Genomic DNA, 19,113 nt, shown 5'->3' on the forward strand with positions numbered 1-19,113 from the left:
TCTTCTCAAATTATGAGAGGCTGCTCGCGCACCTACGTGCTGTGACCACAATGCTGCACCGCCACCCACTGGGCACATCGGGTATAACACACCATATCAATAAAATCAAATCAAAACTAACAAACATTTGTGTGTGTCACAGAGGCATTAAATGTGAGTACACTCATAGCGTGTGCTTAGCGGCGTCTTTCTGTACATTTATTTTCATTTGATCATCCAACCATGTACTAATCTAAACTCAGGTTGTGTTTTCTATATTTTTCTGTCTAGTGAAAGAAGGATGAAGACCAGTTGCAGCCAAAAGCCTTTTCTACCAATCCAGAATTGAATCCCCCTACCCCCATATCTGTCTCAAGCTCTATTCGAAAAATAAGTAACATTTGGCACAAAAAAACCCACTTATTGTGGCTATATATTTTTTAATTTTTATATATTTATAAACAGCATCTGACTAAAAGATGTCTGACTGACATCTCTCAGTCACCGACGACCTTCTGCCAATCAACTTGTAGCTCCGTCACTGCGAGCTAAACACTCAACAAATTCACAACTAATTGATGATTTAGAGGATTTAATGTGATCTATATTGAACAAGAAATCTAAATAAAGTCATACAATCATATTTGCTGTACATTGCAAATGGTATCTTACTTTATAGTGATTAGTCAATAAAAAGTCAGAGTGAAAATTAGACATTTGATATAAGACATTTGTCACACTGTTTTTACTCCAGAAACAGATATATTTTGCGGGGAAAAACAAGCCAACAAATCCCAAGAAGACTCCAATGAAGTACATGGGCTGTGAACCTCAAAGGATCGTATGTTCTTTACATCACGGTCATCACGGCCCGCCGAGGAGGAGCCGGTCCTCGTCAGGCTCTTCTCCAGTCTTCAGAGCCTGGCGTAGCTTCTCCCAGAACAGCTCGGGATGCTCCCCGGCTCGAGTCCAGCTCAGGTAGGTCCGCCTCTTCAGCATCTTCCTCATGCGGTAGTAAGGGGACAGCTGGGCGATGGGGATGTCCTCCACAAACACCAGGATCAGCACGTCCTTCTGCTCATCGAACAAACGGAAGCTACAAGCGGACAAAATCGTCAGATCTGTCACACAAACTGGCTACACACCGAGTTAGCGAGGTGTTAAACTGACAGCCGACGTGTTTACCTGGCCACCTGGATCTCTCTGGAGCACCACTCGCTCTCCAGGTATCTGCGACTGATCACACAGATGGTCTTCCTGCTTCCGTAGATGGCGTCTGTGATGTTGTCCATGATGGGTTTGCCTGAGGAAGTGAGAAGGAAAAAGGAGAAGAAAAGGGTCAGAAAAGAAAGTATATATAGCTCCTCTGATGGTTCAGTACTTAAAGTACTATGGTGACACCCTCTGGAGTAGAGATGAAAGTACCAAACAACAAAGCTTTTCTTCAACATAGGCACAGAAGAGCAGAACCAATTGGCAGAACAGCAAACTTTCTGGTAAAAAAAGTGGATAGTTTCAATCTCTCAAACCTTCAATGCCATCACCATCAAGGACGGCTTCATTAAAGACCCTAAATGTAACGAATGTGTTGAACATGCTTTGCATTGAAGATAGAAATCTACAGCAGCTACATAGATAATTAAGACCACAGCTGTGTTGGCAGACGGTGGGGCTGTGCTTAAAGGTGCAGTGGGGATTCAAGCATCTGAGGCTGAAAGGAATGCCATTAGTGTAGCATGAATTTGACCATAACTCAAAAAATTGGACAAATTAAAATTCTTTAAAAAAAAATGTAAAGGGACCATGGAAAATGTAATGAGGAAGTGACTACTGCAGAAAAAACATCACATTGACTCTAAATGTAATGACAGTGTTGAACATGCTTTGCATTGAAGATAGAAGTCTTGAAAAACGTTAAGCGATCACCAAAGTACTTGCACCTCATTCTGAATGTGTGCATCAACTCAATAACATCAACAACTATTGTCTTCAGCAATGGCTTCCTCTGTTGTGTTTGTTTTTCCCCCCATTCTGCCGCTCCTTTCAGCACCATTTCCAGGCAGAGATCGAATAGTAAGAAATAGTCAAAAATAACCTTTTCTTCAGAACTTTGATGGAAAATGTCATGAGGAAGTGACTACTCCAGAAAAAAACACCTCATGACACTCAGTTTCATACTCATGTCGGCTGGTCTCATCCAACATTTGTTCATTCATTCCCCAATCACCCTTCCAGAACAAATACCAAACCAATTACCCAAGCCAGTTGCCAGATTATCAAAGTTGCTTACGTTGCTCTCCAGAGGGTTAACCTTTTTCTGACCCAACCAAACCGCAAAGCACAGGCATCTGCATCTCAAAAGCCAATCCACAAGCACTTTTAAAACATTGTCCAGGTTGTCTCACCTGGCTCGAAGTCTCGATGGTGCAGACACAATCTCCAGCCCTGCTCCCCTTCAAGTTTTGGCAACAGCTCCCGGATGACCCACGGCTCATCGTGGGTGTTGTAGGAGACGAAGGCGTCATACTGATTGGGAGCCAGCTTGTTTTTAGACTTTAAGTCAAAGAGCAAAGCCTGAAAGAGGTAGTAGGCGTAGACCAGCTGCCACTTCAGGAAATGGTAGGTGAAGGACACCAACATAAACAGGAGGATTATGGATGTGGAGGAGATGAAGTAGATGAACTCTGTGTCCACTGTGCAGTACCGGTCGTCGAGGTCCAACAGTTTCGTACCTTTCGTGTCTGGAGGATAGTTGCACACAAAGTTGTCGGCATCGTAAACTTGTGTTTGCTTGTTGGTAACTAGCCAACGGTGGAACCAGGAGTTATCGCAGTTACAGGTGAAAGTATTGTTTTGAAGATCGAGGTAAAGGAGGGCCGGTAAGGACTTTATAACTTCCTCACCGTAAACGGAGAATTGATTCTCTCTTGCCTGCAGAAACTCCAGCTTGGTAAGGTTGGCTTTTACAAGGAAATCTAAAGACGGAAGGCTTAAAGTCGATATGTAGAGGGCTTTAAGGCCTCGGATTGGGTAAAACAATTCCGAATAGAGATCCCGAAGGTCAGTTGCGCTCATGTCAAGTTTTTGCAGCTGTGGAGTGTAAGTGAATGTGTCTTTGTGCAAGGATACAAGTTGAGTCGTCCTGGTATTGAAAAACAAAAGATTTGTCAAGCCTTGAAGGAAGTTGGGAGGCAGGAAGGATTTCCCCTGACCACTATTTCCCTGATACACCAACGTCTCCAAATGGGACAGTTTAGAAAATGGTGGATCAGTCAAAGCGTAACTGTGCTTGTAGTGAATATTATTGTCACTCAAATCCAAAGTTTTTAAATTGATCAGATGTTGGAATATTCCTTTGGGTAGTCCCATGTTATCAAATTTATTGTGGTTCAGATTAAAAGATGTAAGATTCCATAACCCAAAAAAAGACCCATTTTTTAGTTTTTTAATTTCATTATGGTCCAATGCCAAATTCTGGAGTGACTGCAAGCCCGCAAATTCCCCAATATTAATGGTGGTGAGTTTATTTCCATTTAAATACAGTTGTTTTAGATTTGGCAGGTATTTTTGGAAAGCACCGTCTAATTCAGAGATGATGTTGTTCTCTAGGTTCAAAATTTTCAGTAGTATCAAATCCTTGAAGACGCACCCTTTTAGAGCTGAGATTTTATTCTGTTTGAGGCTGAGTTCTCTGAGGTTTGTCAGATTGGTAAAATCATTGCATTTGAGTGTTTTGATGCCATTCTTTCTGAGAAACAGCGTTCGGAGAGTCGGTAGATTGCTTGTGGCAGCTGGAACTGATAGAAATTTGTTGTGATCCAAAGTCAAGATCTGTAACTCTCGCGGCCATCTGAACGCGTCCTCACTGATTGTTTGTATTTTATTCATAGCTAAATCTATCTCTGTTATCTTAATACATAACTGGAAGAATTGCGCATGAACATAATGTAGGTTGTTACGTTGGAGTTTGAGTGTGGAGACTGTTGTGATGGAGCAGGAAACTCTGATTAGTGCTGTAAGGTTTGTATGTTTCATTCCATTCATCCACAAAATCTTCAGTGAGGGGTTGAAGTCCTCTCGTAACGTTTTCATGGCATCATTACCAATTATATGCGCACTAATATCAAGAGTGGACACTCGACTAAGAAAAGTCTTCTTCTGAATGTCCCATTCCATCGGTCTCTTTGAAGAAGAAGGGTTGCCGATGTTTAACTGGGTGAGATTTGGAAAAACATCCGCTGTGATCCTGAAGACGGCAATGGGATTTCCAGACAAATTAATGGAAGTGAGATTCAACGATCTGTTAGTCAGCTCTGACGAATCAAAAGTGGTTATATCGTTACTCTCCACTGACAGCACCTGTAGAGTTGGCAGATGTTGTAATATAGTGTGAACGTTTGTCAAGCGGTGCAGTTTGTTGTTGGAGAAGTCCAAAAAAGTCAAGCTTGTCAAAGACTTAAAAGAAGTGGATGCCACTGACTTGATGCCATTACCATTGAGCTTCAGCTCTGTGAGGTTGATCAAACCTTGAAAAAGATCATCTCCAAGTTTACCAAGATTGTTATTATTCAGATTTAACTTCTTGAGGGAAATCAGATTGGCAAAGGCGCCTGGGCCTATCTTCGAAATTTTGTTGTATTTCAGGTCTAACTGCGTCAAAACGGAAAAGTTTTTGAAATTGAATGCTTGTATTTCTGATATGTTGTTGTCAGACAAGTCAAAACCTTTCACCGTTGAGGGAATATCTTGAGGAACGGCATTGAGTTTCCTCTTGGTGCAGATGGCAACGTCGTCAGTAATAAGGCACAACTTGAGATAGTATCCTGTGACTGGAACAACGAAACTGATGATGTTCAGCAAGAGAAAAAATAAACTCAGTTTAAAATATTCTGATCCTCTTTCTGTCATTGTTTTGTTATCGTTCACTCCAGGAGCCATGTTCTATCTTTTCTTAAAATCAGGGACTTGTAATTCCTCAATTGGAGAGCAATCTGGAGATCCTAAAAAAATCCAATAAAAAAACCCATCAAGCACAAAAGAAATATTTAAAATAGAAACATTATGCTAAATATATGTCATCTGAACATTATAAGAGACTCAATACTGGTTTCTGATACTCACTGCGTCACACAAAGAAGAGCTGATTAATCACGGATGTCACATCCACAGGATCTTGTAATTTAATGATCATCCTTTGTTCAAACGATATCTCTCACTGTGTAGAAGACAGTGAACACAAGACACATGTTCGTTTCGAGACGCTCGTCATCTCTTTCGTACAGATGGAGTGAGGAAGTGAGTGTTCAACTCAGGACCTATCAGATCACGTCTAAGGGCAACTTCTTTTTTAAGCGAAATGCAAGAAGTTGTTGTTTTACTCTGTTCCCTTTAAAAAAAAGGTCAACTAATGACGAATGAATTGTGACAGTGTCAAACAAAGGACCACCACTTCCTCTTCTCTGCTGCCTGGTTGGAACAGTTTCTTCATCAGTGAATGAAAAATGATGTCCGTTGAGGCTGGTCAATTTACTCTGTATGCTCATTAAGACATTATGGGATAAAGACTCGGCGCGTTCGTACACCTCTGCAGAGACGATGTATGTATAAGATTTAAAAAAGTAATCTTGTTAAAACCAGTGGGGAAAACAGTACATTGAGATATTGTATTTTAATACAAGCTCTCATGTCTGTACATACAATGGCTTCCAGCTTAAATAGACCCGAGCTTTGGTTCGTCACCATGTGACCAGCAGAGGGCCCAGTTGGAAAATGAAACTGCAGCCGGCCTCGCTCTGTTCACTTTCTGGCCTCTATCTCTTTATTATCTGTGCATGCGTCCACCTACAGCTGCTGCAATGAATCAAGACAACACACACAGACTAATGTGGAGCAAGCAATTGAAAAATGTTCCAATCAAACTTCCATCACATGACTCAAATTACCACAATGTGTTGTCTTAACATCCCACCGGTAAACATTAACGTGCAGAAGAAGAACTCATTGAGGGGGACTCTGAACAGCTTGAGTCTTTGACACAGTATTTAATCTACAGGATGGTGATGTTGTAAATGTTGAAAATGAAGATGTAAACCGTAGGATTTGGCGCGTTTAGTCAGTTCAAAGATTTCAAAGGGTTCGATCGATGGCACACAGCGACAATCAATCGATGCAACAGCAACAAAAAAAGAAGATGTTGCTGTTAAAAAGCAGTTTTTCAATGATGGAGGAAAGAAACTCACGGGTGGAATTGGGTGGACGAACCCTTTAATACTGTGTTTTGTCCTGACCCAGGAGGCTCCAGCCTCACCTGCCCCCCCTCTCTCTCTCTTTGGTTCGGATCCTTGCGTTGGCGAAATGAAGTCAAAATGTCCGCTGTCAAAAAAAGGTCCTGTTGCATTGATCGTACGTCAGATTTGTCTTGAGTCACAAGAGATTTGAGCGAGAGAGAGAGAGAGAGACTTTTTTTTCTGACGACAATCTTATGTGACTCACAGTTGGAGCACTTTCTCCGGCTCGGATCCCAGTTTTATTCACGGGCACAAACGAGCCGAATGAAAAAAACACCATGATGGAGCTCTGCGATGCACCGAAGGGGGAAACACGTCCAGTACTTCATGTGGTAGAAGTCTCTTCTACTGTGTATGAGCTACGTAACCGTGGGAGGGACTCCCTTTAAAAAACATGCGATTTCCCCCGAAGCAGTTCACGCCTCAGCGAGCTTTGTGTCCGCCTCAGCTTGTGCGATTCATACATGATAAAACCTGCATGCGGGGAACGACGGGGAAAATATTAACGGATTTATTTAGGTTGAAAAGGAAATGTGGAACGAGGTCTCCCACGGGTTTAATCTTGATGTTGAGGAGGTGACTGAGGTAATTTTCTTAACTTTACATACAGCAATTTATTAACCTTTTGGAAAACGTGCGTGAAAATCCTCCCACGCCAATTTTAAGTCCCAGCATGCCCCATTTAGACAATCTTTTGGCATAAAATACGTAATTGTTTTCTATTTTTGAACCGAACGACACCGTTTTTTTGACTGAAACTCCTTCCTAACAGGACAAGTCTTTGTTTTATTGTGATTTTTGTTGCAGATTCTGATTCTTTAGGTCCTAATCTTTCCAAAAAGGTGTCTTATTGACCGCACCAGGTGGCATTTTTGGGGGAATCTGGCTCATATCATGCTGGATGTTCATAGTTATGATCAAAATATCTTTTAAAAGTGTTTTTTTTTGCAGATGTAATAGGTGTGCAGCTGTTGTGTGTCATTATTTTAGACGGTAAAAGTCTAGCTCTCGTGGCTTCATTCGGCCTATTTGGCGCCATTTGTATCGGCTACATCCGGTCACAGCATGGCAGCTGTTCCACATGAGCAGCTTTTAGCAGCTAAAGAGACAAATCATTCCCCCGAGAGTCGGTGGAGACCAAAAACAGAGATACAAGAAGCTGAATATCGGACTTAACGTTCATAAAATGAACTCAAATACCACTCCGAATAAATAATGTTGCTCCTTAACTGCTGGATTTGCAAAGAGGCAAATGTTTGCTAACCCGTTTCGTCTTCCACTGCCCCCTAGTGGCCAAAAAAAGAACTGGTTATTATTGCAGGTTGAAGGAGATGAACCCTCATTAATACATGCAAGTAGTTGGAGGGTATACAGATACATGAGCTGTGGAGGTGGAGAGGTTAGCTGAACACACACACACACACACACACACACACACACACACACACACACACACACACACACACACACACACAGCCTGATTAAACGTCTTCTCTGGATATCTTTTCTCCATCATATGTATCTGCATGATTCCGTCGCTCTAGAGGGAAATTCACTGATATGTGCACGCGCAGCCACCCACGGGGCGCGTGCACGGTCTAATCATATCTGGGGAGAGAGAGAGAGCGAGAGAGAGAGAGAGAGAGAGAGAGAGAGAGAGAGATGCTGTCTGGTGTTGAGTCCGGTGTGACTTATCTATCCTACTCTGCTGCTGTCGGTAACGGACCGGCTGCGCACACACCTACACTCCTATCTCTGTCACACACACACACACACACACACACACACACACACACACACACACACACACACACACCGGGAGGACCGGAGTGGCGCACCGGGAAGAGGGGAGGAAAGAGAGGGAAAGAGACACATGTCAGACCGGATCGGGCGGGGGAATGTACCGGAATCCCGCCGCACACGAGCCCGGACCGTCCCGCACTGAGGGCTGCGCTGCGCCAACGGGACACGACACCGGGCTGAGCCGGGAGGGGCGGGGCCGGACCGGGACGGTGTGAGCGAGGAGGAGAGAGCCCGAGGGCTGGGGGGGAGCGAGGGAGGAGGAGGGGAGGGGGCTCGTGGGGGAGCTGTGCCCGGCGGTTAGAGCTCTTTTCGGGGGGCGCAGGGGCTCCCGACACCGCTCGCGCGCAACGGAGAGTCGGCGCAAAGTTTCCTCGATGGCGCTGGTGATGGAGCCCGTGAGCAAATGGAGCACGAGCCAGGTGGTGGACTGGATGAAAGGTAGTAACGCACACACACACACACACACACACACACACACACACACACACACACACACACACAGACACACACACACACACACACACACACACACACACACACACACGCACGCACGCACATACATTGCAAATGATCAATCCACAATCAAACATCACGATGACACACCTGGATGCAGAAAAAGACACACACACGCACACACACACACACACACACACACACACACACACACACACACACACACACACACACACACACTGAGTGATCATGACTGATTACCAGTAATGCAGAGGAGACAGAGGAAGGCTGGCAAAAATGTTATGCTGCGTGGGAGGTGTGTGTGTGTGTGTGTGTGTGTGTGTGTGTGTGTGTGTGTGTGTGTGTGTGAGAGTGTGTGTATGTGAGTGTGTCTGTGTGTGTGTGAGTGTGTGTGTGTATGTGTGTGTGTGTGTGTGCATCATCACCTGATGATCACTGGGTGATGATGTAATGTGTGAGTGACAGGAGGAAACCCAGCCAAACTTCACTGCTGAGAGAGCAGGGGCGGGTTTAGGAACTTTTGGATGGGGGGCTCATACAAGCCCCCCCCCCCCCCCCCCCCCCTCATGTGGGTAGAGGGTCATTGTGTGTCTGTGCATGATCAACAGCATCCATCTGTGATCGCTCTCTGCCTCTTTGTGGTCACTCGTCATCTCTTTTTCGTTCTTGTTGTGGTCGTTTTGCATCTTGTTGTGGTCGTTTTGCATCTCTTTGTGGTTGTTTTGTATCTCTTTCTGGTCGTTTTGTATGTCGTTGTGGTTGTTTTGTATCTCTTTCTGGTCGTTTTGCATCTTGTTGTGGTTGTTTTGCATCTCTTTGTGGTTGTTTTGTATCTCTTTCTGGTCGTTTTGTATGTCGTTGTGGTTGTTTTGTATCTCTTTCTGGTCATTTTGTATGTCGTTGTGGTCGTTTTGCATCTCTTTTTGGTCGTTTTGTATGTCGTTGTGGTCGTTCTGTATCTCTTTCTGGTCGTTTTGTATGTCGTTGTGGTCGTTTTGCATCTCTTTCTGGTCGTTTTGTATGTCGTTGTGGTCGTTTTGCATCTCTTTCTGGTCGTTTTGTATGTCGTTGTGGTCGTTTTGCATGTCTTTGTCGCCATCATGCGCCTCCCTGTACTCTGATTGACAGACAGTCGCCTCCCCCCGGAGGTTCTGATCCTCACTGAACAAGAGGAGAGTAAATAAAACAAACGCTCTCATCCTCTGGGACTGACCGTGATTTAAATCCAGGTTTTATAAATGCTGTCAAACTGAGATTTGGTGGAACGAACGGCACCTTTAAAGACCTAAATGAGTATGTTTATCCAAAAATGAAATTCAGTTTTTGTTTGCCAGAGCACTTGAGACACTTTGCAGCGATCAGACGAGAGATTACGCTCATTCATAATTCATAAGGCCGGCTGATTAGGTTTGTACCCGGCGGCCTGTGTGAACATTGAAAAACTCTTTTGCACATTATTATTGTTCCCCCTGAATAATGCAGACGGTATTACATACTTTGCTGCTTTTCGGGCACGCTGGAGTTTAATATTATATATATATATATATATATATATATATATATATATATATATATATATATATATATATATATATATATATATATATTTCCTGTGTAACCAAGGTGATAACACGAGAGTCAAACCTGAAACATTTGTCCTTTGAGGTTCTATGTTTAGCATCAATTATATTTTGGCCATTTTGGGCTTGTGGAAGTCCAACAAAGCGATCCATATCCTTATAAACTCCCGATCAGTACCTGTAACGTCATGAAACAGCCTCAGGATGAACATTTCGATACCCAGCATGCCCAAATCGAACAATGTCTCTCCATCTTTAAACCAAACAACACAGTTTTTTGACTGAAACTTCTTCCTAACAGGCCAATAATTTGATTTATTGTGTTTTCTGTTGCAGATTCAGATTCTTTAGCTCCTAATCTTTACAGAAATGGTGCTCTAAAGGTACAACACGTGAGTTAATAACATATATAATATTGATTCAACATGCTCAGGACTCCCCCAAAAAAACTCCCACCAAAATGAGCCGTCACATTAAAGCTTCATCCATTAATCAGATTCATTATCTAACATCATTTAGTCCAATTTAATATAGTTTGAGCGGCGATGCCAACACTGTACTTCCATTAAAAAGGTAATTTATGACCATTTAGAAGTAAATGAAGGTCATGCAGAACTTTCATACTATTAATACAAAATATTTTGAGCTTGAAGAAATACTTCTGTTGGTATTTTTTGGAGTTTTTAAGTGTTTTTCTCCTCAAAGTTCAGAGCATAAAGTTCTTCATGTGGCAATACTTCCTTAAAATAATACATTCATGACAATAAGATACGATAAATCTGATGCTCTTAGCGGCATCGATGCGGTTTGTCTATCGTTAATATCACAACAGATTATGGAACACAACTAATTCTGACATTTTAAGAACATTATTGTTGAATTCATCACTTTATTGTCATTTCTTGTCAACAACTTGTACAAACATTTCTGTTTCAATGAATTCTCGCCAGTTTGAGCAGTAAAGACCTTTTAAATGTTGACATTCATAAAAAGACAGCGCCCCCATCAGGCCAGTCAGCGTAACGTTGTAATAACTTTCCAAAAGACGATATTAAAAAAAACATCTTTGACACGTCTTGACCTTTAAATCTGCTCTTCTGACCTTTAGCATCGTCCCACGTCGAGTCGCTCAGTGACATCATGCAGAGCTCTCATCACACACTCCACACGAGCTCAGAGGAAAAAAGACTAATAATGACAACCGGTATTAGAAATAATAATCATTCATCATCTGTTTGCTGCAAGAAAAAGCACGTCGTGGATTTTGTTGACTCACTTCAACGCATCGTGACCAAAAGATTTATTTACATGATGTTCTGTGTCAGAGCCTCATCACTGGATGGGTTATTAGTTGGTCATGTGCATATGGCATGTGTGCCCCTGTGTGTGTGTGTGTGCGTGTGTGTGTGTGTGTGTGTGTGTGTGTGTGTGTGTGGGTGGATGGTGAGTTGTTCGTCCCAGACCGTCTGTGCAGAACAGCTGACAGACACACACACACCCGCTCTGAACAGAAGGCTCCACCCGGGTCCTCGGACATTTGCGCTCACAAACACACACACACACACAAACCCACATACACACACACGAATACACGCATTCGCACAACACACGTGGCACGCTTTAGTGTGGTATTCGGTTGATGCTGAGTCTCCTGGGTGTGTCTGTGGCGACACAGGGAAACATGATATGCTATATTTGTGTGTCTGTGTGTGCGTGTGCGTGTGTGTGTGTGTGTGTAGACAATGGACGTGCCCAGCTCACATACGCACACAGGCGTTTGGGGCCAAAAGGTTTGCACGTGGTTGCTTTGGCGTCAGCGTAGCGTCGGCACGCCTGAGGCCGACACACAGCACGTCAATGTAATATGAGGACTTGTAGGGAATGCTGGGTATTCATGTTTTTTGTCACGGCTCTGAGGATCCGTCGACTTCACGTCCGTGGAGCTCGATCCTTTCAGACTTTTCCTTTTCTTTCTTCTAAGGTGAAACGAGAGAAAGACTCAGACGACTTGAAATCGTCTGCCAGGCTGCATCAGAAACGTCAAACTCTGTCGTGTTTCACACTGAGCGTTTGAGTCCTCGTTTGAACCCCAAATTAATACCAATACTTGTGTTTATTGTGTGTATTTGTTCAGCAAAGTCTTGGGGAAAAAATGTATATCTGCAAAAAAATCACGCTTAAAAGATATTTTGATCATAACTATGAACATCCAGCATGATATGAGCCAGATTCCCCAAAAAAGCCTCCTGGAGCGTCAATAAGACACCTTTATGGAAAGATTAGGACCAAAAGAATCAGAACCTGCAACAAAAATCACAATAAAACAAAGACTTGTCCTGTTAGGAAGGAGTTTCAGTCAAGAAACTGTGTCGTTCGGTTAAAAAAGAAAAAATATGACGTATTTTATGCCAAAAGATTGTCTGAACGGGGCATGCTGGGACTTTAAATTGGCGCGGGAGGACTTCCAAAAGGTTTTAAACTCACTCCAGTGTGAAGCGTTCAGGTACCGCAGCGTATCTTTAAACCTCTACGCCGCAGAATCTACGAGCGTCGAGGTGAGAGTATTGAGAGTCTTCTCATTGGAGAAACATCTCAGCCACCACACCGCTGATTGACATTTCAATCAGGAGAGACATTAGCAAAAGATAATTGTTTATTGTACCTGATGATGTGTGATAATAACGTTTTGACTGGCAGTCTTCTGGCACCGGGGGAATCTGCAGGATTTGTAATCAAGGGGCGTCCGCCCCCGAGCAGCAGAGACTTATAAATCCCCTCCGTCGAGTCCAGACGTAGGAATTAAAGCTGCTGAATCCGTCAGACCGGCGGGTGGAGGGTCATGAACGTATTCTTAATTAATACGAGATGATGATAGCGTAGCAATGTAGGTGTGTCGCTATTGGACCGAGCAGCTGACGAGAACAGCTGATCGAGGTCTGTGAGAGGAGCGAACAGCCAGATGTGTGTGTGAGGGAGCCTTATATTACTTCCATGGCTTCCACCTGGAGATGAAGCTCATGCTAACGTCTGTTAGCTTTAGCCTCTGCTTTTTTTTAATAAGCATGATGTCATGTAGTTTACAATTTCTTTCTACAGGCTTTTTAATTCAAAACAAGTCTGCTTAAAACATTTTAATAGCTGGAGACGTTGCTTTCAGCTAACTCGTGGAGCTGGCGTTAGCTTCATTTGCTAGCTAGATAAAATTGGCAGCTGGTAAAATCGATGGTTGCCGTCAAGAAATGAGTGGCTTTTAAAATTTATTTTTACCTTTAATGTTCGTTAAAGATGATGCGTTGTGACCCCAAAACAATGAGCTGAACGAAACAACCCAGAATACATCGTCAGCTAAGACAATATCTTTGTCTCGCTATATGCGATTTTCGACTAATTAAAATTAAGGAGAAAATGTCCAAGTCAAGTGAACACTTCTTTAATTCAGTATTTTTTGGAGTATTATTCTGGTCTCTACTGCTTCCTTCTACTGACTTATAATGCTTTTTCTTTTTCCTAAATATAAAATGTAATATCACGTAATGAGACTGATGTAACAGACGGCCTCGTAGTCAGAGATAAACGCTTCCTGTAAACAACATGGTTTACACTCAGGAACTGCAAGAAAATACAAACAAAGGCACAATTAGAGGAATAGAACTTGCCTGGTTTCTTTACCCCAATGCAAAATAACACTGTGTTTTAAAACTGGCCACCTTTACGGCCGTAAAGTCACCTCTGAAAGCCTCCGTGCTCAAAACATCCTGCGTTTAAAAAGCACAAGAACGCGGTGAATACTCATCTACCTTTTTATTGTAACCGAAGCTTCAGAGTGCTCGGAGCGGATGACACATAACCCGACAGGGAGGGCCAGATCCTTTATAGGACTCTCGAACATCCCAGAAGTCACCGCAAAATCCAGTTTCATTAGACGTGTGTGTGTGTGTGTGTGTGTGTGTGTGTGTGTGTGTGTGTGTGTGACAGAGAGAGAGAGGGTGTTTGTGGGAGTTTGGCTCGCCTGCCGTTGTGAAAAGTGTGCCTCTGTAGGAGTTAAGTGTGTGAGTCAGCTATGAATCACACCTTTTCTGTACCAGTCAAACACATGCGCAGACATGAACTCTCTCTCTCTGACATACACGTACACGTATACTGTACATGTACACGTATACTGTACATGTACACGTACACGTATACTGTACATGTACACGTATACTGTACATGCAGAGATGTGAGCGCCTTGCTGTGCAGATTAGACGCCACTATACGAGAAATACAGGCAATATTGTCAATTTATGCAGAAAAACATTTTTTTACTGGACGCAGTTAATGATGTTCCCCATGTTCTGCAGTTGGTAAGTCTTCAACTAATATAAATTATGATTTTAATTGCAAAAGAGAGAAAAAAAAGAAACTAAATACATCTGGAAAACCAGTTAGTAGTTAGTTATAAATTATTGATAAATAGTCAACGATAAGATAAACATTAGTTCAAAGTAAAGTCGAAATGGTTAGAACATTAGCTAAAGTAATTTATAAATAGATATCTAAAAGATAAATAGTTTGTTAGTGGGATGGAGTGATGATGAAAATATTATGATCAATAAATAGATTTCTGCAAAAAAAATGAATGGTTGAAAGAGTCAGATGAAATGGATTAACAACTAAGCTAGCTGTTAGCTAAACATAATCCATAAATGGCAGATAAGATGAACGGCTGAAATAGCTAGCTATAGGTAATTGATTAATGTAAGTAGCAAAAAGAGGAATGGCTGAAAGTAATGAGTGAATAGCTAACCGTTAGCTAAACAGAATCCATAAATGGCAGATAGCCAAAATATAAATGGTTAAAGTCGTTATCTAAAAGTAATGAATGCATGGTTGTTAGCTGGATCTTAGCTAAACAGACTCTAGAAACGGAAGCTAGCCAAATGCTAACTGGTTTAAATCGTTTACTAAGAATACCAGATACATGGTTGTTAGCTGGATGTTAGCTAAACATAATCTAGAAAGGGAAGCTAGCCAAATGATAAATGGTTGAAATCGTTAGCTGAAACAATAAAAGTCTGAAAGTCTCACCTGAAAGCAATGGACAAATTGTAAAATAGCTCAAATTAATGTTCAAATTGTTTAAAAATAAATAACTTGTGTTGATTAAATGAGTTCATCTGACGAGGCTGACCGACTCTATTTAACAAAAAAGTTCTGGAGCCTCTGCAGCAAAAGAGTGAATCTTTTACAGCAGTCATTATGCTGTATAGCCTTTGTGTGTGTGTGTGTGTGTGTGTGTGTGTGTGTGTGTGTGTACTCCCTCATGTCGCTCACAATTTGGCTCATCAGTATTCAGGGCATTTCCCTCCCTGCCGGAGATAAGCGATGCTGATTATCAGTGAACTTTTCCTCCACCGCGTACATCGCCCCTTCTGCTCCTCCGCCTCCTCAGCTGGAGTAACACTCTGAGCCAACATTGTTTTAATCAGCTTCTCCTCTATTAGGAACCAGCTGCCATTAGCACTCAATAACACACGCTGTGAGGGGAGGAAACAACCGACTTTAGCCGAAGTCGCAATACAACGATGAAGAAATTACCAAAGAAAGTGTGAGTGAAATGCGTACTGAGTTATGAGAGCAAGGTGCAGAATTGTCATTTCATATTACGCTATTGGATTATTTGTTATTCATAATGCTTCATTAGCAGCAAGTTAGAATTATAGCTGGTGAAGATGGATTACTTTTAATTATTTATTCTGATTGGGTCGTAAAACCTGCAATAATGTTTTTTTGGCCACGTTGTGAAAACAACACGGACATGTTATTAAGTGAGTTACACTAACGTACTTTAGACATCTTTATGCTAGCTGCTTCCATCTGCTTTCAGTCTTTAAGCTAAGCTACGCTAACTGCAGACAGAAAATGAACATTTTGAATTTAAGTTTATTAACTTACCACCTACTTAGTGAGATACACTAACTTACTTCAGACATCTGTATGCTAGCTGCTTCCATCTGCTTTCAGTCTTTAAGCTAAGCTACGCTAATTACAGGCAGAAATTGAACTTTCAGTATGTATGTAACGGTTTGCTTTGGTATTCCATGTTCTTGTATTATTATTTTAAGTGTAATCCTTCTGAGAGGAGGGTGTGCATTTCCTGTCACATGTTGTATCATCAGAGTTTATTAGAAAAAGAGTTGTGTGTCCTGAGGGACAGAAGTGTGAAGGAGCATCACATAAACATATCTCACAAGCTACACGATGCTCTCGTCGAATAATTCACTTAAAGTGTACCTGAAGTGACCTTTAACGCTTCAAAGTGGAAGCCACACACATCACATTGAGCGTCTGACGTCTTCATTACACATCGAGTCCTTTCACGCCGAGACGTCGCTCATCGACGTGAAGCGGCTCGAACATCCAGATAGTGAAATCAATTTGTCTGGTTTCCTTCCGAAATGAGATAACGGTGCAAAGACGAGGCCTCGCTTTCAACATCGGTTACGAGAGCGTAAAAAAAAAAGCTTTGTTTATTCGTGTTTTTATGAAGACAAATTGACATCGTTTTTGACATTTTTTGATGGATTTCAAGGCGACGACGTCGTTCATTTTTTTCTTTCCGCGTTTTAAAACCGAACGCTTCGTTTAGACTTCAGATGCAGAAACTGCTGAGGGCGAGGAAGCGACAAATGCTGTTTTCTCGTCGCTGATGAGAGATGGAATGTGTGTGTGTGTGTGTGTGTGTGTGTGTGTGTGTGTGTGTGTGTGTGTGTGTGTGTGTGTGTGTGTGTGAAGTAGTTTGCATGCAATTTAGCAGCTGGCTTACGAGTTTTTTTCTTTACCGACTTCCCTTTTCTCCCTCCATCTCTTGCCATCCTGTTTCTTCCTTTCTCCCCCCCATCTTTGTTAGTGTGGTTATGATAGATGAGTGTATTATAAAGCGGGGACTTGAAGCGGGGGAAATCAATGCTCATTCCTCAGAGGTGTGTGTGTGTGTGTGTGAGAGAGTGTTTGCCAGTTGGCTGTTTGTTAAGAGGTTAGAAAGCTGGATGCATTCATTGTTTTGGGAGCCAGGGGCTGCAGCTGAGCCGCTCCGTCTTGATCTGCTTTCCTTTGACTCAGCAAACCCGGTCAGGCCAGACACACACACACACACACACACACACACAAGCACGCACACAAGCACGCACATTAATGAAGCACGCACCCGCCCACTAACGCGCTCACGCCCTTGCAGACCTGGAGGGACCGTCCCACTCGCAGCGCGGCCGTGATGCAACCCAGCAGAGAGTTGTGTCGTACCTGTGCGGCTGCCTGATTAACAATCTGTTTCCTGCTTTGTTCCAGGCTCTCGCTTCAGCGACTGAGCTTCTTTTCGGTCCTTCGGGGACTAAATTCATCTTCGGTGAACATGCAAATTTTCTCGCCGCCAGCGCCGACCTCTGAGGGGACGGAGAGCCTCAAACAAAGGACGCTAACGTAGCTCATTAGCAGTGTTGCGTCGCAGCCTTTTACTTCTATTTAACTCTTCTCTTCCGGAGTATTTTAACTTAGTATTTCCACAAAAGAGCAACACTCTGGAACGGGAGTCGATGGTACAAGCTTTAGCTATTGTCCCGTTAGCAAGATAAGCTAACGAGCTAACAGGTTTGCGGACGGACTGTTAGCAAGCTTGTTGAAAATGATCAGATGCAGCTTCTTTAATCTGTCGTTGAGCTGTTGGGCCACGACACAAGTCCAAATACTATTTATCACTGATATCTTCCTCTTGAGAGGAACCAGCTAATGCCTGTCTCTCCTTTCTCTCCTTTCTCTCTCTCTCTCTCTTTCTCTCTCTCTCTCTCTTTCGTCACGCTGTCAAAAACGTTCTACCTTTCCTAAATAGAGGAAAAGATAAAATGAAACCAACGTGAGCGACCAGCTAAACGCCTCCCGTGGCCCTCGGGTGTCTCTCAAACACTCGTTTCTAATCCTACTGCGGGTTTTGAAACGACGTCGGGATGAAATATACAAACCTGCAAACAAGCTCAAATGCCTCAAAAACACGACGCAGCAGCTGGAGGTTGTTTTTTTTTTTTAACCGAGACAAACGGGAACAAGCAGCAGTGAAATAAACCGTGTTGACTTTGAGAAGGAAACAACAGGTGAGGCGTGTGGTAATAAAAGCCGTGATTTAATATGTCGGGTGTGCGTGTGCGGTTATCGATCAGAGGGCGTTTTGAAGAAGCGTCTCAGCGGCGGACGGCTCAGGAAGAGTGATGATGACGCCCACGCCGGCTCGCTGGGCTCGTCCCGGATATCTCCCTGGTGTGTATTCTCATGATAATAATAAAGAATATGAGATATAAACACCTGGAACCAAGTGTGCGAGTGTAAAAGCTTTTCAGAAGACTAGTCCATAAAAGATACGGCCAGAAGTCGAGCAAACCTTCACCTTTTGGAAACCAGCGCCAATTTGAAGTCCCAGCATGCCCCATTCAGACAATCTTTTGACATAAAATACGTCATATTTTTCCATTTTTGAACCGAACGACACAGTTTCTTGACTGAAACTCCTTCCTAACAGGACAAGACTTTGTTTTATTGTGATTTTTGTTGCATATTTTGATTCTTTGGGTCCTAATCTTTACAAAAAGGTGTCTTATTGACGCTCCAGGAGGCTTTTATGGGGAATATGGCTCACATCATGCTGGATGTTCATAGTTATGATCAAAATATCTTTCAAAAGTGATTTTTTTGCAGATATACATTTTTTCCCCAAGACTTTGCTGAACAAATACATCCAATAAACACAAGTATTGGAGTTAATTTGGGGTTCCTACGACGACTCAAACAGGGAAAAGAGGTCTGGAGACAACGTTGGTTCCACTTGGTTCCACTACTTGTGTTTTCTCTTTCCACTTCCCCTTTTTTCACCTACATTCGGTCAAGTTTTTAGGGAATTGAGTCCTTAAAGGGGATATGTCATAAAAAACTTTGAACTGAAAAAACGTTTTCAGTGCTTGTGCACT

At 42.7% G+C, this 19,113-nt stretch overlaps 2 protein-coding genes across 3 annotated transcripts in view; one reads left to right on the plus strand and one right to left on the minus strand.

Annotated features, from left to right (window-relative positions):
* Window positions 1-673: 673 nt before the first annotated feature.
* LOC137789101 (toll-like receptor 13) lies at window positions 674-2,797 on the minus strand (the record flags this gene model as incomplete). The annotated part of the gene is given in 4 exon segments (XM_068582356.1): window positions 674-1,075; window positions 1,165-1,282; window positions 2,385-2,547; window positions 2,549-2,797. Coding segments are annotated over 4 exon segments (762 nt in total), but the record flags the coding sequence as incomplete, so codon positions are not given.
* A 5,531-nt stretch (window positions 2,798-8,328) lies between these two features.
* cnksr2a (connector enhancer of kinase suppressor of Ras 2a) overlaps window positions 8,329-19,113 on the plus strand; it is a 50,052-nt gene continuing 39,267 nt past the window's right edge. The window contains exon 1 of one of the 2 annotated variants that reach the window (XM_068581862.1): window positions 8,329-8,507. In XM_068581862.1, coding sequence (XP_068437963.1) covers window positions 8,444-8,507 — 64 coding nt within the window. In that variant the 5' untranslated portion in view covers window positions 8,329-8,443. The remainder of the gene's footprint in view (window positions 8,508-19,113) is intronic. The other variant, XM_068581863.1, reaches the window with a different exon arrangement.

Source organism: Clinocottus analis, unplaced genomic scaffold, assembly GCF_023055335.1.
Source record: "Clinocottus analis isolate CAN_PGR_092001 unplaced genomic scaffold, fCliAna1.0.p SCAF_18, whole genome shotgun sequence".
In the NCBI taxonomy this organism is placed as follows: Eukaryota; Metazoa; Chordata; class Actinopteri; order Perciformes; family Cottidae; genus Clinocottus; species Clinocottus analis.